This window comes from Hemitrygon akajei, chromosome 3 (genome assembly GCF_048418815.1).
Source record: "Hemitrygon akajei chromosome 3, sHemAka1.3, whole genome shotgun sequence".
NCBI lineage: Eukaryota > Metazoa > Chordata > Chondrichthyes > Myliobatiformes > Dasyatidae > Hemitrygon > Hemitrygon akajei.
Window position 1 is genome coordinate 135,771,199 of NC_133126.1, and position 22,160 is coordinate 135,793,358.

The following is a 22,160-nucleotide window of genomic DNA, read 5'->3' on the forward strand; positions in this document are numbered from 1 at the left end:
CCAGGTGTTCTTACACTGAAGTCAATCAATGCCAACGTGCAGGTAAAGCAAGTAATTAGGAAGACAGATGTTGGGTTTTATAGAGAAAAGATATGAGTACAGGAGTAAAGACAGCTTACCACAATTGCAGTATATAAGGCCATGTCTGGGTTTGTCAGGCTCTGGTTCTCTGCCTTGCTGGGGTTCCCCATCTACCCTGTCTGATGTCTGTACATTAGGTGTCAGCCTACCCAATGAAGCTACAAGAAGAGCAAGTTGTGAAGAAGAGAAGTCGATCAAAAATTGGCAATGCATCTCACCCAAAGTTTCTCAGGGAGTTTACACATACATCTTGTAAGCCAGTCCACCAGCCTTGAAATCTCTGCAGAACACTGCTGGTGTACATGCCAGATGGCCAGCAAAATTTCTGGTGCACTGACTCGAGACAGAGATGAAAGCAAGTTGATGTGAGCAGTACAGCAGAAGGAAGTGGGTAACGCTATCATTACAAATGTTAACCATACCACAACATTGGCAGCAGGTTAACATTAGGTTCACCACTGATGAAAATGATGTAAATATTAGATACATTTCTTAGAAATGTATATCTTAAGCAGGGATGTGGGCTTTAGCAGTGTTTTAACTATAAACTATCTTTGAATATCACTATCTGTTAATTGTATTATTTTAAGATGATTTTAGTCTATGGAATTACTAAATATATTGACAGCATTCTTAAATGCATAGAGTACATATTTAAACCACTGTGAAGGGCAACAGTCACGGACTGATAGAGTAATTCAGCATAGGAACAGGCCCTTTCACCCAAATCATTCATCAAGTAATTTCTCTGGCAACAGGTTTCATACACTCACCTCCTTCTGCATGAAGAAGTTGCTCTTCAGGTATCTGTTAGATTTTCCCTTCACGTCTTCAACCTATGCCTGAAGACTGTATACACAACTGAAGGATAAGCTCTCTGTCTCCTGTGATGGTATGTTTCTTAGTGAGTAAGCAACATATTTTCTGAATAGTGAATAATTTAAATTATAAAGACTCCTTGCAAGTACTTTATTATGGAGTAAACATCTGATGGATGTGAGTGGGTAACATGTCAGAGGGTTTGGGCTGCATTTTCTGATTTGAACAATTTATTTTTTGTTTCTGTTTCCATTTATTTGTTTAAATGGACTCACCCGACATTCCTTTTTGTATAATTCTGCTCAACATAGATTTTATTTTACAAAGAAATTATAAAATAGTTGGATATATTTTAATAACATTACAACTCAAGATGACATGCTACTTAATGCACCAGCTTATTTTTGAATAATTGAATATTGATGCACATCACAAGTTAATACTTTTAAACTTAATAAAGCAAAAAGATCGATCTGGATGTACATGCAGAAGAACATAGTAAATACAAAGGCAATCAATTATGTTTTCCTCACATTGTACACAGAATGTTGCAGAAAAATGAGGAGACATGATTAGCATGCACTTAAACTGTATATACACATAATACATTAATCCACTTTAAACCAGGGCTGGATGTTTTATGGAAGATGAAATGACAATTATTTATTCTACTTGTGGATTCTCAGATCACATCACCATGGGAACAATGAATGAAATAATCTGTCACGAGAGAACAAAGGGTCAAGCAAATTACATAATACGCTCTAACAATGCTTAACTGATTGTTCTGCATTTTTGTACCTTCAGCAATCTTCGATCTAGATTGTTTACTTATAGAATTGTGCAATTAGAATTAGAATTTAAAGAAGGATTCTGAACAGGATTTCGATTGGAATTTTGTATTGCAGTCAGAATATGATTTAAAGTGTGATTTAGAGTGGGACTTGGAGGGGGACTTGGACTTGGGGTGGGACTTGGACTGCCAAATGAATCTGAATCTGAAGTGGGATTGGAGGTCTGATCTTGAGTATGATTCCACACTGGAATACTTGTTTGCCTTGTGGCTACAGGTATAGCACAATGAAGAGAATACTCAGATGATTCACTGCAAATTGCCTTTGTGTTAAGGCAGGCAAAGCAAAATTCCACATGGCATCTGACGCAAACGACATATTTGCACATATCTTGATGTTCTATAAGCAAACCACAAGTGGGACAAGCACGGATTTTAGGACAATTTTGAATATTACTGTAAGCTAAAGTTTTTGTGTCACAATTTTTCAAGGTTTCCAGCTGGATATTAATGCATCCTTCATTATCACATTTATCAGATCGTGGAGCTGGGCCTTTCCACTCCTTCATACATTGCCAGCAAAATTCAAATGGGGTTGCATTGTTGGCCGTGCAGACTGAACAAGTTACTGATAAGTTCGTCTCATCTTTCCGTTCCACATAAGTCCTACACCTAGGACACTAAACAAAGACAGATGGTCAAATTAGTAATTAAGGACATACACTTCTGATAATACACTGTATATAATAATGTAATCTTAGCTTTTATATTTGCTTCTTCAAAATTAAAGTTATGGCATCTCCTGTATTGATTATTTTTAATGTTCCACACAATTTAAAGTTTGCTGTAATTTCGACATGAAATCATTATCACAGTAACAATATCTAGATCCCTGTCCTCCCCCCCCCCCCAGAAATGTTATACCTAAGCAGTCGGCCAAGCGCTAAATACATTGAGAGATTTCTGGAGTGATATTCATCTGATGATTAATTCCTTGGTCAGATGGGTTTATACCACAATCACTGAGTGAGACTGTGTTTCCCCTTTCATTGATTTACAGCAGAATCACATCTTTGAGTCATAGAGTCATAGATTCATTCAGCACATGAGCTGGCCCTTTGGTCCAACTGCTCCATGCAAACCAAGCCATCCATCTAAACTGATCTCATTTCAGAATCAGAATCAGGTTTAATATCACTGGCATATGTCGTGAAATTTGTAGTCCTTGCAGCAGCAGTAACATGCAATAAATTATATCATGGAGAAAACCATGAATTACAGTAAATATATATATATATATATATATATAAATAGTTAATTTAGATAAGTAGGGAAAAAATAAAAATAAAAAAGTAGTGAGGTAGAGATCATGGGTTCAATGTCCATTCAGAAATTGGATGTTGGAGGGGAAGAAGCTGTTCCTAAACCATTGAGTGAGTGCCTTCAGGCTCATGAACCTCCACAATGGTACCAATGAGATGGGGCATGTTCTAGATGATGAAAGTCCTTAATGATTGATGCCACCTTTTTGAGGCATCACTCCATTAAGATGTCCTGGATGCTACAGAGGCTAGTGCTCATAAATGGAGCTGACTAAGTTCACAACTTCCTGCAGTTTCTTTTGATCCTGTGCAGTAGCACCCCACCATACTAGACAGAGAAACTCAATTGCTTGTGTTTGATCCATATCTCTCTAAATCTTTCCTGTTCTCGGTTCATCGTGTACGCTGACCTCCAGAATATAAAGTATGCAATGGTATATATCTTATTTCCAACAACCTAGGAAAGGAGAGTCTGGTGCTGTGTCTCAGAAGAGAATGGAGGAGAAGAGGAATGCAGTATTGATCGAGGATTCCATAGTTAGAGCATTAGACCCGAGATCCTATGGACACCATAGAGACAACTAAATGGTGTATTGCATCCTGGGTGCCAGGATCAGGGCCATTTCAGATTGGGTCCATGGCATTCTAAAGGGGGAGGGTAAGCAGTCTTGATACATGCCTTGCCTAGCCTTGCACCCTTAGCTCCAGGTGGAGTCGCCAGGGGACCATCATGACAAGCTTTGCACTGGTCTGTTCCATCTGTCACAGTTGTGTGCCAGAGCTTGGGTCACTGCAAATGTTTTCCCTGTCCATTCTTTAATGTTGCCCATCCATCTTTTCCTCTGTCTACCTCTCCTTTGTTTCCCCTCTACAGTTCATTGTAGAACAGTCTTTGCAAGGCCACTGGATCTTGTTAAGTGGCTGTACCATCTCAGCTTTCTTTTCTTCACGATTGTGAGAAGGTCTTCATGGGGGCTAATGTGGTTCTGGATGGTCTTACGGATCTACTCGTTTGTGATTTGGTCCAAGTATGAGATGCCCAAGATGTTGCGATAGCATCTCATTTCCAATGCCTGTATCTTCCCCTGTAGCTCTGCTGTGAGGGTCCATGTCTCACATGCATACAGGAAGATGGAGAATACCAATGCATGCAGGAGTCTGATCTTGTACTTCATGGTGATGTTGCTGTCCCTCCATATTGTCTTGTGTTTGGATAGTGCAGTCATTGTCTGTGTGGTTCTTGACAGGACTTCTGGTCTTGATCTTTATTCACTGATGATTGCCCCCAGGTATTTGAAATGTTGCACTGTCTCAGGTTTCTGACCATGGACTAAGATGTCTGTTGTGATGGCACCATAGGCATTTGCCATGAGCTTGGTTTTCTCAGCACTTATTTCCGTTTCAAACTTCGTGGAGGCTCTGTCAAGATGGCTGACCAGGTTGGCCAATTCAGCCTCTTTTCCAGCAAGTCCATCGATGTCGTCAGCAAATCTTAGGTTTGTGATGCTCCCCCCTCCGATGCTGAGTGTGCCCAATGATCTTCAAGGGCAACTCTCATGATCCGTTCCAGGAAGATGTTGAAGAGAGTGGGGGAGATGAGGCAGCTCTGACGGACTCCTACAGAGGTATGGAACCACTCCCCGACAGTGCCCTGAGCAAGTACTGCACTGTCTGTCGTGGCGTAAAGCTGATGGATTGTATGAATCAGCTTCAGCCCCATGTTGAATTTCTTCATGATGGCCCATAAGGCATCATGCCACTCTCTGTCAAACATCTTTTTGAAGTCTATGAAGACATGGTAGAACTCTCTCTGGTGCTTAAGGTGTTTCTCACAGAGGGTGCAGAGGTTGAAACTCTGCTCAGCAGTGCTTCTGCCCTTATGGAAGCCAGCTTGTTCCTTGGCAATGATGTCTTCTGCCTGAGGTCTCAGTCTGTTCAAGATGATTCTGAGCGTTACCTTGCTTACATGGCTTATCAAACTGATGGCACGGTATTTCTGGCAAAGTTGGAGATTTCCTTTCATGGGAAGCACAATGATCAGTGACTAAGTTCAAGGTGTAAGCCATTCACCTGTCTGCCAGGTCTTATTGCAGATCGTAGTAAGCATGTCTATTGTGGCCTCTCCTCCATGCTTCAGCAGTTCAGCAGAGATGTTGTCGAATCCTCTTGATACAGATTGGCACCAATAACATTGATAGGAAAAGGGAGGAATTCCAGAAGAGAGAATTTAGGGAGCTAGGTAGAAAGCTGAAAAGCAGGACTTCCTGGGTAGTAATCTGTGGATTGCTGTCTGTGCCATGGCCAGTGAGGGACAACTGCAAATAATTGAAGGTATGCAATACCTTCATTCTACCAACAATTTCAGAATTAAAATCAGAATCAGGTTTATTATCACTGGCATGTGTCATGAAATTTGTTAACTTAGCAGCAGCAGTTGAATGCAGTACATAAAAGAAGAAAAAAAAATGAATCAATTACAGTGTATGTATATTAATAATATATATTGAAAAAGAAAGGTAGTGTTCATGGTTTCAATGTCCATTTAGGAATCAGATGACAGAGCGGAAGACACTATTCCTGAATCACTGAGTGTGTGCCTTCAGGATTCTGTAACTCTTACCTGATGGTAACAGTGAGAAAAGTGCATGTCCTGGGTGCTGGAAGTCCTTAATAATGGGTGCTGCCTTTCTGAGACACCACTCCTTGAAGATGTCCTCGGTACTTTGTAGGCTAGTACCCAAGATGCAGCCAACTAAATTTCAGAACCTCTGCTGTTTTTTTTTGTTCCTGTGCAGTAGCCCACCCTCCACCCCCACCCCATTACCAGACATTGATGCTGCCCATCAGAATGCTCTCCACGGTACATCTATGGAAGTTTTTGACTGTTTCTATTGACATACCAAATCTCTTCAAACTCCTAATGAAGTATGGTAGCTATCTTGACTTCTTTATAGCTGCATCAATATGTTGGGACCAGGTTAGGTCATCAGAGATCTTGACACCCAGGAACTTGAAACTTCTCACTCTCTCCACTTCTGATCTCTCTATGATGATTGGTTCATGTTCCCTTGTCTTATCCTTCCTGAAGTCCATAATCAGCCCTTTTGTTTTACTGGCGTTGAGTGCAAGGTTGTTGCTGCGACACCACTCCACTAGTTGGCACTGAAAAGTTCATGGATCCTGTATCTTGTCTAACCTGATGCAGGGTCAGAGAACTATTTTTCTAATCTACATACTGAAGAATTCCACAAGCTCCTTCTGAAAGAATTCATGCAGAATCCATTGTTAGAACATGAGTGAGGGATTGACAATCAGTAATTCTGGGACTTTCACATTCACGAGCACCAAGAAAAAAAAACTGACAAATCTGTGTTGAATTATTGGTGAGAATCACGCGACAGAACTAACAGTCCAGAAGCGATACAATACCTGGGTGTGTATGATCTACATATAAAGCTTAAACACAAGAGTTTCTGCAGATGCTGGAATTGAAGAGCAACACACACAAAATGCTGGAGGAAGTCAGCAGGTCAGGTGGCTATGGAAATGAAAAAAACAGTCAAAGTTTCCTGTCAAGACTCTTCCTCAATACTGGAAAGGAAAGGGAAGATGTCAGAATAAAAAGGTGGGGTAGGACAAGGAGGACTAGCTAGAAGGTGATAGGTGGCAAAGGTAAAGGGCTGGAGAGGAAGGGATCTGATGGGAGAGGGGAGTGGATCATGAGAGAAAGGGAAGTAGGAGTGGGCACCAGGAGGAAGTGATAGTCAGGTGAGGAGAGGTCAGAAGTCGGAGTGGGGAATAGAAGAAGAGGAGCGTTTGGCAGGTTTGGGCCTGTACTCACTGGAATTTAGAAGAATACGGGAGGTTCTCATTGAAACCTACCAAATGTGGAAAGGACTAGATAGGGTGGATGTGGAGAGGATGTTTCCTAGTGTGGAGGTATCTGGAACTCGAGGGCACAGCCTCAAAATCAAGGGGTGACCTTTTGGGAGGAGGAATATTTTTAACCAGAGAATAGTAAATCTGTGGAATATTTTGCCACAGACTGGTGGAAGCCAAGTCCGTGCATATATTTAAGGTAGAAGTTGATCATCTTTTGATCAGTCAGGGGATCAAAGGATATGGCGAGGAGACAGCTGGACGGGATTGACTGGGATCTGGATACAGCCATGAAGGAACGGCAGTGCAGAATCAATGGGCTGAATGGCCCAATTCTGCTCCTATATTATATCGCCTTTGGTCTGAGCGGCAAGGCTGAGGGAAAAAAGTTTACTGGAAGGAGAAATCGATGTTCATGCCATCAGGTTGGAGGCTACCCAGACAGAACATGAGTTGTTACTCCCCTGCCCTGAGAGTAGCCTCATCATGGCAAAAGAGGAGGCTATGGACCAACATGTCAGAACATGAATGGGGGTAGGAATTAAACTGTTTGGCCAAGGGGAAATTCTGCTTTTGGTGGTGGAGAAGAGAGGCACAATAAAGTTGTCCCCCAATTTCCATCAGGTCTCACCAATGTAGAGAAGGCCACATTGAGATTGTTGAGTACAATAGACGCAGGTGAAGTTTCCACACTTAGTCAGACCGCTTAGGGCCCTGAAGGGAGGTCAAATTAGCTGTGGAAATTGGTAGGTTTATAAAAGTTGTGGGTAGATAGCTTCTATCTAGGGATGGAGAAAGAGAGATCGAGACAGGAGAGAGGTGTCAGCAATGGACCAAGTGAACTTAAGGGCAGTTTGGAAGTTGGAGGCAAAGTTGATGAAATTGACAAGCTAAGCATGGGTGCCAGAAGGAAGACCAATGCAATCATCAAAGTATCACAGGAAGAGTTCGGGAGCATTACTAGGGAAGGCTAGGAACATGGAATATTCTACATAACCATTGAAAAGGCAGGCATAGCTGGGACCCATGCAGTTACCCATAGCTACCCCTTGAGTTTGGAAAGATTGGGTGGAGCCAAAGAAGAAATTGTTTATAGTGAGGGTGGTGGTAGAGGGGAACTGGATAGGTATTTTTTTGCAGAAGGATTTAAGGCCTTCTTGATGGGGGTGTTAGAGTGTATAGACATCCATGGTGAAAATAAGGTGGGCGGGGCTAGGGAATAGAAAGTTGTTGAAGAGAGCAAAGGCATGTGAAGTGTTGCGGATGTAGTTGGGATGGGACTGAACCAAGTGGGATAGAATGGAGTCGAGGTATGCGGACATGAGTTCTGTGGGGCTGGAGCAGGCAGAGACAATAGACTTACTTCAGAAACTCAGATTTGTGGATTTTGGGTGGGAGCTAGAAATGATCAGATCAGAGCAGGGTAAGGGAAGTTTGAGCTTTCCAGAGTTGATAAGGTTAGTGATGGTGTTGGATACTGTTATGATACCAGCCCCCTCCTTTGTGAGAATTGCAAGAGCCCTAGTGAAAGGGGGGTCAATGACCCGAGAGAGAGAGCAAGAGAGAGAGAGAGCAAGAGAGAGAGAGAGACAGGCTGAATGGACACAGGAAATGGAAAGACAGCGACGAGCTGGATACCGCATTCCACTGGGACAAAAGCTGGGGACTGTGGCATTGTTCTCAGGAGACACCTGGGAACTGCAGACGTGCCAACTCGCAGGGACATTGTAAAGCCCTCGGGCAAAGTGGGCTGGTTGAGAGAGAGATTGCATCACCTGCAACCTGATTGACACCTGAGATCCCGTGAGGCAGTATAAAGAAGGGTCTGAAAGAGGACGACCCTCAGACGCACCAAGGAGACACCAAGAAGCACGATACCGCTTCCCGTGGGAACGGGAAGCCATTTTGAAGGGCCACGTGCGTTAAATTCCGAATGCGGGGTTTGTGGCTAGAACCAACGGAAGATCGCTTTTAACTAACAACGGGGAAGATCGCTCCCCTGATTCCACGGATGTTTTGGGCAAGTTTTTCCGTTTATCTCTCTCTCTCTCCAACACGTGAAACCAAAAAGGGAAAAGCCTGCAGACTTCAGAGTGACTCTTTATATTTCCAATTGGACTCAGTATTATACCCTAGACAACGAAAGAGCTTATTTCTGAGTGATTATTAATGTACCTGCGTTTTAGATTGAGTATTGACGCATGTTATCTGAATGTTTGTATTAACCTTAATTTTTGTGCCCCTTTATTAATAAAACTTTTGAAAATAGTATCATTGGACTTCAACTGACATATCTATCTTTGCTGGTAAGTGAAACCAGTTACTGGTTTCATAACAAGTGGGGTTCTCGTCTCGGGATTTGACACCAAAAAGGGGGAGGTCAGTCAATCGGGATTGTAAGTCAAAAAAAAAATAATTTGGATCTGGTACGCAGGTAGCCAGACAGAAAAACCAGCAAAGATGGACGTGTGTGAATTTATGAAAAACGCGACTGTGGCGGCGCTAGAGGTGAGCACCAAATCAGACTTGTTAAATTTGGCGAAGGGGTTAGAGGTGGAAAACGAGCAGGATCACGCTGAGAGGCAAAGACAGCATGAAATTCGGATCAGAGAGTTAGCAGCAGCCGAGAGAGCGGCAGCGGGGAGAGAAAGAGAGAGGGAGGAGCTAAGGAGAGAGCGGTTTAATGTTAGTCGGGAGCTGAGAGTAGTACCTCCGTTCGAAGAGACGGATGTTGATAGTTATTTCTTGTTTTTTGAAACGGTGGCAGCTATGATGCCGACCCGCAGACGGGCGAGTGCGGTGGCCCCGCCCCTAGAGTCCCAAAGCTATCGCGCATGCGCGGTCACACGCAGCCTGTCCAGAAAAGCAGTGAGCAGTTTAAATCGGGCCAGCAGTAATCTGGCCAAGATGTTTTTACCGACCCTGTACCATGAGGGTTCCGAGGGTGGTAAAACAGAAAGCAGTATAGTGAAAGGGGGTAAGGGAGAGGAAATAGCCCTGCCCTTAGTGAAGAGAAAGGTCCTAGAGGTAGGAACTAAAGTTGAGAAACGGATAAAGTTGTTAAAATGTCCAGAGTTGGACATGGTTAATCTGTCTGGTTTGGCAGAATTGTTTGAAGAAGTTCAGAGTTCTAAAGGTGTTCTCGATGGCCCCGAGAGTGAAATGAGGGCAGTCTTAGAGAGGAAGGGTATCCTTGCTGTGGAGAAGTCAGCTGAAATGGCCGAGGAGGTTGTTTCAGCTCGCAGGGTTGCGCCTTCCCCAACGGGGGGCTGCCTAGAGAGTAACTGGAAGGATCGGGGGACGTTAGAATTTGAAAAAGGTACGGGTGTTGAGAGCCTGGAAGGGGCCAATGTCCCGTTTGAGTGTGTCCAAGATGGGGGCGCACGTGGTGCTGAACCTGGTAACAGAGCTCAGGGGAAGTCTGAGGTGTTTGATTCAGGGGGACGGGGCGGCCGTCTTTGTGGATCAGATAGGGTTGGTTCAGTAGGAAAAGGGTTAACCTTGGTAACCGTGGGAAGTGTGAGTTCCACGGTGTTTGTATTCGAGAGTGGGGCCAAGGTTAATGCCGAATTTAAGGGGGGAATGAGGATTGTTATTGAAGGAAACGGAAAGTCTGTAGTTCCCAGGTCGAAGGAAGAAATTTTAAACCTGGCAGATCGCTCACAGAGTGAGTCGGGAAATAGCGGGGCCCCCCACTCTATTGTTATGCCAGGGTGGGGTGTGAAGAGGTTGCATTCGAAATGCTACCTGAAAGAGGAGTTGGAATTAAAAACAAATAGCCTGAAGGGTCTTGACAGTTTGGGGCATGGTGTCGAAAAAATAGCCCCGATGAACGAGGCGGGCGGGAGTTCACCACGCCAAATTACTCAAAGTCCCAACGGGGGGACTCGCCAGAAAAGAGGTGACGGTTAATGGGGATGCCATTTTTTTTAAACAGCAAAGCAGGTTTTACGGGTTGCGCCAAAGCCTGTGAATAATAAAGACAGACCTTTGGAGACCTGCCGGCGAAGTAAACCGACCGAAACGATTAGTATTCACATAAACTTTTGTAGATGCACCTAAGCTAAGATCACACCTCCTTAGTTATGTTGCTGAAGAAAGCAAATAAATAAGCTGGTTATTGAGCTGAAGTCTGATGCTGCCAGGCGTTAGCATGGCACGTGAGGTTAAGGTATTAAAGGAAAGGGGCACTGTACTTGTTACCTGTTTAGATGCTGACTTGAATGTATAACTGTATTACTCTGTAGTGAAAAGAAAAGCTTCTGTATTGTGTTAGATTCAAAATTTCTGTAAGACTCTGTACCACTCTGTGTTTTTAACCGCTGGTAAAAAACCTTTAAGAGGGGAGGTGTTATGATACCAGCCCCCTCCTTTGTGAGAATTGCAAGAGCCCTAGTGAAAGGGGGGTCAATGACCCGAGAGAGAGAGCAAGAGAGAGAGAGAGACAGGCTGAATGGACACAGGAAATGGAAAGACAGCGACGAGCTGGATACCGCATTCCACTGGGACAAAAGCTGGGGACTGTGGCATTGTTCTCAGGAGACACCTGGGAACTGCAGACGTGCCAACTCGCAGGGACATTGTAAAGCCCTCGGGCAAAGTGGGCTGGTTGAGAGAGAGATTGCATCACCTGCAACCTGATTGACACCTGAGATCCCGTGAGGCAGTATAAAGAAGGGTCTGAAAGAGGACGACCCTCAGACGCACCAAGGAGACACCAAGAAGCACGATACCGCTTCCCGTGGGAACGGGAAGCCATTTTGAAGGGCCACGTGCGTTAAATTCCGAATGCGGGGTTTGTGGCTAGAACCAACGGAAGATCGCTTTTAACTAACAACGGGGAAGATCGCTCCCCTGATTCCACGGATGTTTTGGGCAAGTTTTTCCGTTTATCTCTCTCTCTCTCCAACACGTGAAACCAAAAAGGGAAAAGCCTGCAGACTTCAGAGTGACTCTTTATATTTCCAATTGGACTCAGTATTACACCCTAGACAACGAAAGAGCTTATTTCTGAGTGATTATTAATGTACCTGCGTTTTAGATTGAGTATTGACGCATGTTATCTGAATGTTTGTATTAACCTTAATTTTTGTGCCCCTTTATTAATAAAACTTTTGAAAATAGTACCATTGGACTTCAACTGACATATCTATCTTTGCTGGTAAGTGAAACCAGTTACTGGTTTCATAACAATACAATTCCTTGATGGACCAGAGTGGGGTCATGCCTCCTGGCCTCTGCAAGGTAGAGGTCCGTCCGCTACACTACAACAGTCTAAAAACCATTTGTCTGCGAGTTTGATGGGAAAGTTCTTCTCCTCCAGCTCTTTACCTTTTCCACCCATCTGAGTTCATCTATCATATTCTAGCAAGTCCTCCTTCTACTGTATTCCCCCCACGTTTTTATTCTGCTGTCTTCCCCCCTTCCTTTCCAATCCTAAAGAAGGGCCTCAGCCTGAAATATGGACTGTTTTTTTCATTTTCACATATAGAGCTTGTCAGTTTACTTCATGTCAGCCCCTCAGTGTATCTTTATTTCTTCATTCACTCATCCACCTTCCTCAACTTCTTCGAAATTTGTCTCAGTTACGAGATATTTTTCTCCAGTGCCCCCTGAATTCCTGATGGGATTTCTTCATGAAAGATCTGTATTAAGGTATCTAAAATAGTGTTCTTCAACAAGTGAAAATTTCTTTTCTACATTGATCATTTAAAATCTCCTTATAATTTTAAACACTTTGATTGGTGCAAAGCCAACAATCTGTCTCTGAATGAGAACAAAACAAAAGAGATGGTTGACTTCAGAAAGGCATGGAGCAGCCACTCCCCACTGAACATCGATGACTCCCAGGTAGAGATTGTTAAAAATACCAAATTTCTTGGTGTTCACCTGGCAGAGAATCTCACCTGGTCCCTCAATACCAGCTCCATAGCAAAGAAAGCCCAGCAGCGTCTCGACTTTCTGTGAAAGCCAAGGAAAGTCTATCTCCCAACCCCCATCCTCATCACATTCTACAGGGGTTGTATTGAGAGCATCCTGAGCAGCTGCATCACTGCCTGGTTTGGAAATTACACCATCTCGGATCGCAAGACCCTGCAGCGGATAGTGAGGTCAGCTGAGAAGATCATCGGGGTCTCTCTTCCCGCCATTACAGACATTTACACTACACGCTGCATCCGCAAGGCAAACAGCATTATGAAGGACCCTATGCACCCCTCATACAAACTCTTCTCCCTCCTGCCATCAGGGAAAAGGCACCAAAGCATTTGGGCTCTCACGACCAGACTATGTAACAGTTTCTTCCCCCAAGCTATCAGACTCCTCAATACCCAGAGCCTGGACTGACAGCTTACTGCCCTATTGTCTTGTTTATTATTTATTGTAATGCCTTTACTGTTTTGTGCACTTCATGCAGTCCTGGGTAGGTCCGTAGTCTAGTGTAGTGTTTTTTTTTCTGTGTTGTTTCTTACGTAGTTCAGTCTAGTTTTTGTACTGTGTCATGTAACACCATGGTCCTGAAAAAACATTGTCTCATTTTTACTATGTACTGTACCAGTAGTTATGGTCGAAATGACAATAAAAGTAACTTGACCTGACTTGACTTAGGGAATCTCTCAGTTCTCTTTTTGCAGAAAAATGGTTAGTTAACTGATTAATTGTTATAGTCTCTGGGAAACCCTTGTGAGAATGCTAGCTTATTATTTTAAAAATTCTCTTAAATTGTGGCTCCTTTTAAAAATATTGCCTGTCAACCTCCCTAAATATTACCTCATTTCTTCACACTCTCACACCATCCCAAGCTCCAAGCTTTCTCAAATCCAGTATTGACCCCCATTTATTAGCAGTTACTTAGATGCCAGTCCTGCTTTACCTGTTTGTATTCACAGTAACTTGAAGCAGCAAGAGTGGCAAGCTTCTCTTCAAAATCCTGTTGTTCCTCAACAGAGAGCAATGCTTTTCTGCGCACCTCCACGTAGGACCATTCCTTTCCACATCCTTCCTCTGTCCCATCTATTACTGCAGGGCAGTGGAATTTGAAATGACCCTGGAAGAGAAATTGAACAAATATTGTAAAGCATTCCCATTTATAAAGTGGATTGAACATGAGATATAACAAAAAGGATTGTTTGTGATATCCACCTCGCTGATACGGATCCGACACCATTCTGTGAGTGAAATGGGATCCACAGCGTGTCCACAGGACATTTCCACTCTGTAAACATTCGGGTCATCATCTCCTGCAATAGAACATTTTGTTAGAACTATGACAGAATTTGTATAAGGTGCTAAGTATACACCAACCACAACTTCTTGAACAGTGCCTTCATTAAAAGTATTTGCTTAGATAAAATAAAATAAAATGGTTCAAGAAATTTGATCTGATTGGTGAAGAGACAACCAGAAACGTGAGTGAAGAAAGGAACAGATTTTCCAATGGATACAAAACATATTTTCATTTCAACCGGAGTGTATTCTGGTGTGATTTGAAGGAGTTCTGGGGGTTCTCTATCATAGAACATAGAAAAGTACATAACAGGAAAAGGCTCACAGGTATATCATGTCTGCACCAAGCATGAAGCCAAGTTAAACTAATCCCGCCTGCTTGTATAGGGTCTGTGTTCTGCCAAACTCTTCCAGTTCATGTGTCTGTTTAAATACTTCTGAAATCCTGCTACATATCTGCTTCTATCACCTCCACAGCAGCATTTTCCAAACATCTACTAATTTCTGTCTTCTCCCTAAAGTATCCAAGTGTTTTAAACAAAGACAATGTAATAGTATCAATTTAAATATAGCATTTATATTTCTGAAAACATTAGAAGTAAGAACCATTTGATTAAGGTTATTATAATTTGAAAATCCTTTCAAGTTATTAATAGTGACCAACATGTCAAATTATTTCTGCCAAAATTAGGCCAAGAAAACACAATATCTTTCTCTATATATGCAGACTAGATCTCAACACCCCACTCCTCATGCAAACCCAACTCCCCTAATAGTATTCTAGTGACCCACTTTCCTTCCAGGGTCTCACATGGTTTGCATCCTCTTGCCAATCAGTGTGCCAAAACCCTACAGGTCATATCTGCATCACTGGAAGAGGGCATTGTATTGATGGTTGGGACATGAGTTTGGAATGTGAGAGCTGATATATGATGTACTCCTACCTGAAATTAATATTTGTAGAACACTGATGTCTTAGCAACTTTGCTGAATTCCCATCAAATATAGCAGACTTTCCTGGAAAATCCTGTGTCATACATAGGTCTGTGATGTAGGATAGGGGACTGGGCCTTTCCTGGACTGAGGCATATAGTTAGGAAGCCACACCCTATCCAAAGGGACAGATTTTTGAACTTTGTGACAAACCATAACTGACATCTCAAACCCAACAGGCTTTCCATTTTTTATTCAGAGAGAAAGAACACAAGATGTAGCACATCAGGATACCACAGACACAAGAGGGAAGAGCAACTCAGCATAAATTAACAATGTTTGATTGCTAATCCACAGAACAGCAATGTACAAATAACAAAAAGAAAATACACACAAATTAGAAATGATTATAATGGTAAACAATAGTTGGCCTAATACTTCTCAGTATACATAAATTATTTTTGGGCTAAAGGTAAAAGGTAATTTTGCTTCAATGAAAGAATATGGTCTATTTTCAATGGAATTATGGGTTAGTAATCTTGCTGATGACGCAATGGTTGAAGGTGTTGTGGATCATGTGGAGGGATATCAGAGGTTACAACGGGTCATCGTTAGGATGCAAAACTGGGCTGAGAAGTGGCAAACGGAGTTCAACCCAGATAAGTGTGAGGTAGTTCATTTTGGTAGATCAAATATGATGGCAAAATATAGTATTAATGGTAAGACTCTTGACAGTCTGGAGGATCAAAGGGATCTTGGGGTCCCAGTCCATAGGACACTCAAAGCTGATGCACAGATTGACTCTGTGGTTAAGAAGACATACAGTGTATTAGCCTTCATCAACTGTAGGATTGAGTTAAAGAGCTGAGTGGTAATGTTACAGCTGTATCAGACCCTGGTTAGACCCCACTTGGAGTACTGTGCTCAGTTCTGGTCACCTCACTACAGGAAGGATGTGGAAACCATAGAAAGGGTGCAGAGGAGATTTAGAAGGATGTTGCCTGGATTGGGGAGCATGCGTTATGAGAATAGGTTGAGTGAACTCGGCTTTTTTCTCCTTGGGGCAGCGGAGGATGAGAGGTAACCTGATAGAGCTGTATAAGATTATGAGAGGTATTGATTATGTGGATAGTCAGAGGCTTTTTCCCAGGGCTGAAATGGCTAACAGTTTTAAGGTGCTTGGAAGTCGGTAAAGAGGAGATGTTAGGGGTAAGTTTTTTACGCAGAGAGTGGTGAGTGCGTGGAATGGGCTGCCGGCAACGGTGGTGGAGGCAGATACGATAGGGTCTTTTAAGAAACTCCTGGATAGGTATATGGAGCTTAGAAAAATAGAGGGCTATGAGTAACCCTAGGTAATTTCTAAAGTGCACGTTAGGCAGAGCATTTTGGGCCGGAGAGCCTGCATTGTGATGTAGGTTTTCTATGTTTCTATGTTTTTCTAAAACTAAAATAAAACCAAGAAATATGCAGCCATATACGATAAAATGGTTGGAAAAGCCATTTATATTACTTTCCCTGAAAACTACAATGACCATTTAGGCTACTAACCGATAGGTCATGGCGAGGACATACAAACTCCTGACAGGCGGACCCTGAAATGAACTCGGAACTTCGACACCCCATACGGTAATATCTCACGCTAACCGCGAAGCTATCGTGGCATCTCCAAGTTCATGAACAACACGACTGGCGAAAGCATCATTTTTTACTTCTCATTAGACAATGATCATAAACTGATTCTGATTTAAAAGGGGAAACAAAACTCAGAAGACTTAAAATGCATTGAAAGCAGCTCAGGGAATGTACACTGAACTAATACCCGGAACTAATACCCGGAACTAGCAGATTTGAAGGCAAGTTGAACTGACTGTGGCTTGTATGTACTGAGTTTAGAGGAGCATGTGAGCGGGACATAATTTAAATATAAAAAATCATGAAAGATCTTGACAAGATGTTGTGTGAGAACCGAGAACTGGTGTGGAGGGGTGGAGGGTGGTTACTGTTTAAAAATAAGCGTTGCCCGCTAAAGACAGAAAAAATATACTTTTTCTCTCAAAGGCTTTCGAATTCTCTTCACGGAAGCGTAGTGGCATCAAAATCTTTGAATATATTAAGGCTAATTTAAATAGGTTCTCAGCAAATGAATGGTTAAAAGATTACCGTCGGTAGATGGGGGTGAGAAATTGTGGTAATAGTTTTTTTTTGCTTGACAAACCAAAAATAGTTTAAATATATTTTTAAAAACTTTGGACTATTATTCAGAGATCTCTAAACATGCCGACCTCTCACTATCCAGGCATACCTAACCAGGTCCGGGCTCAGCTGGAGATCCCTTTCGATCTGGCACCTCGACCAGCCAAAAACCCGCATAGAATCGCGCGTACGCTTTCCGCTCCGAGCTGCATCGTAAACCTGTAATGGCAACAACTTGTGCACAAGTACTAGAGAGAGTTTGCCCACCCAAACTCGGCGTTGGGGGTCTGTCCTCATTTTACTCATGATGTGATGTATATTTTACCTGTGATCTGGTCCGGTCGCTTAACAAATTTCAGTCTGTTGTAAATGGAACCACGGCTCATTCCTCCGGAGCTGCTCATATTCGATGCACCTTCACAACAGGGGAGTTTGTGTAGATCATGAACTACGACTGTAGGTTAAGCCAAACAATTGCAGTGAAATGTAAACCCTTCGACCACTCCCTCGAAAAGGAGGCGGTTTATTCCGTTAACTTCCTTCCGGGTGCAATTTGTCTCCGAATTATCCCTTTTCCCCGTGTTTAACATTTTATTTGGACTCACTTCTTGTCGTTCTGTTAAAAATAAGGCTGCCAGGAAAGTTTGCCCTGTTTTATGCCCACCTCTCCCAGAGATATCCCGACATTATGCCACCTTCTGACATTGATTTGCTAACTTCGTTCCCCTAATCCGGTTTACAAAACATCGAACAGCCCAGCCCTTCAGCCAGAGTTCCGTAACGCAAGTGAAACTAAATTTAACTCACTTAAACAGACCTTCACGGGTACCGCTGCAGCAAACGAAGTTACTGAGAGCAAAATGGGAAAGATCTATCAAGTGTGCGTTATTGGTTTGAAAGGCGAAAGAATTATGGTTGATATATCGGAGTCGGAAGCTGAATTTAATGAGATGAAGATCATTACGTTTAAGAAATTGCTGATAATCAAAATGCCATCTTTATTCGGTACTTGAATAACATATCATGTCGGTTTCTGAGATGAAAATTGGTTAGAGAGTCTGACCAGGAAGTTGACAATGGGCACCTAGATATTTCATGCAGCTTCGCCGAACAAGGCAGAATTGTTTCGTTTACTTTGAATTCAGTTTCTCGAGTGAAATTTGAACTTCGGAATGTTTAATTTTTATATCTTAACTATTTATTAATCAAGGTCGGTTAATGATTCGCTCTTTTCTCAATTTCTCTATTTTTAACGTGTCGTGAATGTGGATGATCTGCACCTGATTTTCAGCAACAAGCAACTGGAAAACGAGAAATCATTCTCCCATTACCAGATCAGGGATAAATCCACAATAGTCGTCATAATAGAACTAGTTGGAGGAGCAATAGAACAGAAGATTGAAAATGCACTCGAAAGAAGAATTGAACTGTAGTGATCTGTGTTTATATCGCGTGTGATATTATTCAGAGACATGAGATGCAATCGTGGCTTTAATTTGTTTATATAAGCTAGTGTTTCCAAAAGTAGATTTGGTTTATATTCTGATGAAGGATCTGGGCCCGAAACGTCGACTATTTACTCCTTTCCATAGATGCTCGCTGGCCTGCTGAGTTCCTCCAGCGTCTTGAGTGCGTTGCTTGGTATACCTTCTGTGTATACGTTGGCGTTTGTAAAGAGAAATTGGGTTCAATTGAACACTTTGTGTAGAAAAGACGAAAGACAGCGCCGAGGGATGGGGTGTAAAGTGGGTTGGAGGAATGTAGCGAATCAGGCAGTATCTATGGAACAATCAAAGAAATCAGAGAGATTGTTCGTATGGTATGTTGTTTATTTTATTTTTATTTTTTCTCGTGCAACTCCTTGCTTAGTTATTACAAAATGTGTTTTTTTGTTGTAGAATATTTCCGTATTTCTTTGCAACAGTTGGCACATTTTCAGAGAGGTGGTGACACTTCTCTGCCCCTTGTTATGGAGCGAGTGAGCCTGTGCTATGTCGGATTGTCTGGGGAACGATTAGTTTTTGTTGGATAGCAGATCATGGTCTCTCTTTGGGGCTTTGCAATTGCTTGTTTGGTGGGTGGTGGGTGCTGAGGCTTCCTGCTGAAGTAAGTGGGGGGGGGGGAGGAATGCTCTGCTGCTGTTTGTGCATGGGAGGGGGAGAGGGAGCTTTGGGTTCTAACGTTTTACTATCATTCATTATTTGGGATTCTCTTCTGTTTTTCAGATTGTATACTGTATGTATTCTCTGATATTAAATGAAACCATTGAACCATTTTCCTATTCAATTTTATGACATCAATCCTGATTTATTTGGTGCAAACGTTTTCCTTTCCTTCAATGGCAGTGAGCATTGTGTTCCAATGTGTCCGGCAACTGGCAATTTGACAAGATTGGGCCAATAGGATTAGTTTGGATCCTAACTTCCTGGACTGAAATGATTGAAATCTCAGATTCCACTCCAGCTCTCCTCTTGTTTGGGATCTGAGCATCAGTTCCCCCACGTAGTGCTGGAGAACCCAAGCAAGGTGGTTCTGGCACGGCATCCATGGTGGATTAGCCTACAGGCCATTTATAAAATAACAAGAAGTAATATGGAGCAAAAGTGGGCAAAGGGGACAAATATCTTGCAAACAATCCTGGGTGGGCAACAGTGGTCAAAGAAATTGGGCAATGCAAATAAGTTGATCCTGTTTACTGGATATTTTGTGCACTGGGTTACATATTCTATAATAAAGATGAACTCTTGATCTTTCAGTCTACATTGTCATTGTTGCCATTGTTGATGGTTGGCTGGAAGATGGTGATGAGGAGATGTACAGGAGAGAGATGCCACAGCAATAATCTTGCACAATATCAGATCAAAGAAGTGATTATGAACTTCAGGAAGGGGAATCTGGAAATCACATTTTGATCCTCACTGGTGGGTCAGCGGTGGAAAATGTGAGCAGCTTCAAATTTCTGAGCATCAGCTTCTCAGAGCTGGGCCCAACACATTGATATAATCATGAAGAAAGCATGTTGGCAGCTATGCTTCATTAAGACTTTGAGGAGATTTGGTATGTCACCAAGACTCCAGCAAATTTCATGAGAAGTACCACAGAAAGCATTCTGACTGATTGCAGTCAGTGGTGGGAGCAGAGCACAGCAAAGAGGTTCCTCGCAGATTGGTGGCGACCATTTAAGAGGAAAGCTTCGTGGGCATTTGTTATCATTCTGCAGCCTAATCAGCGGTGGGACAGCGCACATTTGGAGGCTGAGAAGCTGGTGCAGGGGGTCAGGGCTTCAGGCTTTTAAATCATTGGGATCTCCTCTGGGGGAGACATGACCTGTCCAAAAGGGATGAGTTGCCCTTCAACCCAAGGGCAGCAATATTCTCATGGACAGGTTTGTTAGAGCTGTTGGGGAGGGTTTAAACTAATTTGGCAGGGGGATGGGAAATGGAATGAAGGGACTCAGGATAAGACAGATAGTTAAAAAAAAGCAAAGATCAAATGCAGTCAGACTGTCAGGAAGGACAGGCAGATAATAGGAGAAAATTGCAGCCAACAGGGTGAGTATCAGTGCTTTAGGAACGCAGAATCAAAAAGGCTAGCAAATACAGTACTCAAAGTGTGGTATCTCAATGCAGAGTATAGAAAATAAGGTGGATGATCTCATTGCACTATTACAGATTGTCAGGTATGATGTTGTGGCCGTCACTGAATTGTGTCTGAAGGAAGGTTGTAGTTGGGAGCTGAATGTCCATAGTTACTCATTGTATTGAAGGGATAGGAAGGTAGGCAGAGAGGGTGGTGTGGCTCTGCTTGTAAAGAATGGCATGAAATCATTAGCAAGATATGACATAAGATCAGAGGATCTTGAAACTGCAAGGGTAAAATGACCCTGATTGCAGTTATATACAGGCCACCAAATAGTAGCCAGGACATGGACAACAGACTACAACGGGAAATGGAAAAGGAGTGTCAAAAGGACAATGTAATAATATTCATGGGAGATTATGACATGCAGATTGATTCAGAAAATTCGGTTGGCAATGGATTTCAAGAGAGTGAATCTGTTGAATGTCTACAAGCTGGTTTTTTAGAGCAATTTGTTATTGAACCTACTCGGGGATCAACCATACTGGACTGGGTGTTATGCAATGAACTGGAGGTGATTAGGGAGCTTGAGGTAAAGGAATCTGTAGGAGGCAGTGATCAGAATATGATTGGATTCAACTTGAAATTTGATAGGGAGAAAGTGAAGTCTGTCATGGCCATATTTCAGTGGTGTAAAGGAAATTTCAGAGGTATGAGAGAGAAGTTTACCAAAGTAAATTGGAAGGAAATGCTGGCAGGGATGACAACAGAGGAGCAATGAAATGAGTTTCTAGGGAAAATGAAAAAGGTGCAGTATAAAGAAATACTCAAATAGGAAAATAGTACAACCGTGGCTCTGAGGGAAGTCAATGCTAATGTACAAGCAAAAGAGAGGGCAGACAACAAAGCATAAATTAGCAGGAAGATAGAGGATTAGGAAGCTTTTAAAAACATACAGAAAGTGACCAAAAGAATCATTCGGAGGGTGTGATGAGATCCCAAGGTTTATTCATTATGGACTGTGCCTTTAAAAAGAGAGAGAGTGTGTGCCACTGATTCAGAGCCAGAGGCACCGAGCTGCTCGTGAGTCACCATGGTGATGGAAGGGTGGAGCTATATAATTGACAGCTGGTGTTCAGCATGTTTGGATATATATACAAGGTCAGCTGGTTTTCTGGCAGACACACACAGAGATACAGAAGAAATAGACACTGGATGAGCTTTGAGTGCCTACGAAAGGGTGGGTTTTGCTTGCAGTGTGGAAAAGCGGTGACCGATGGAAGCCTATTGGTGTGTTTAACCCTTTACCCTGTGAAGACGGTACCCTCAGCGTGGTC

At 42.6% G+C, this 22,160-nt stretch overlaps 1 protein-coding gene across 1 annotated transcript; it reads right to left on the minus strand.

Annotated features, from left to right (window-relative positions):
• Positions 1-1,139: 1,139 nt before the first annotated feature.
• LOC140725432 (E3 ubiquitin-protein ligase DDB_G0292642-like) lies at positions 1,140-17,895 on the minus strand. The gene is made up of 4 exons (XM_073040875.1): positions 17,570-17,895; positions 14,035-14,132; positions 13,766-13,939; positions 1,140-2,373 (listed from the first exon to the last, which is right to left on the minus strand). The coding sequence occupies exons 1-4, from the start codon at positions 17,646-17,648 to the stop codon at positions 1,732-1,734; spliced, it is 993 nt and encodes a 330-aa protein (XP_072896976.1). The 5' UTR covers positions 17,649-17,895; the 3' UTR covers positions 1,140-1,731.
• Between the last annotated feature and the right edge of the window lie 4,265 nt (positions 17,896-22,160).

Coding starts and splice junctions, on each gene's coding strand:
- LOC140725432 (XM_073040875.1), bottom strand. CDS start 17,648: ATGAGCAGCTCCGGAGGAATGAGCCGTGGTTCCATTTACAACAGACTG. Junction 14,133..17,569: donor GCGACCGGACCAGATCACAG/GTAAAATATACA, acceptor GTTCTATTGCAG/GAGATGATGACCCGAATGTT. Junction 2,374..13,765: donor GTTACTGTGAATACAAACAG/GTAAAGCAGGAC, acceptor GTCTTTGTTTAG/TGTCCTAGGTGTAGGACTTA.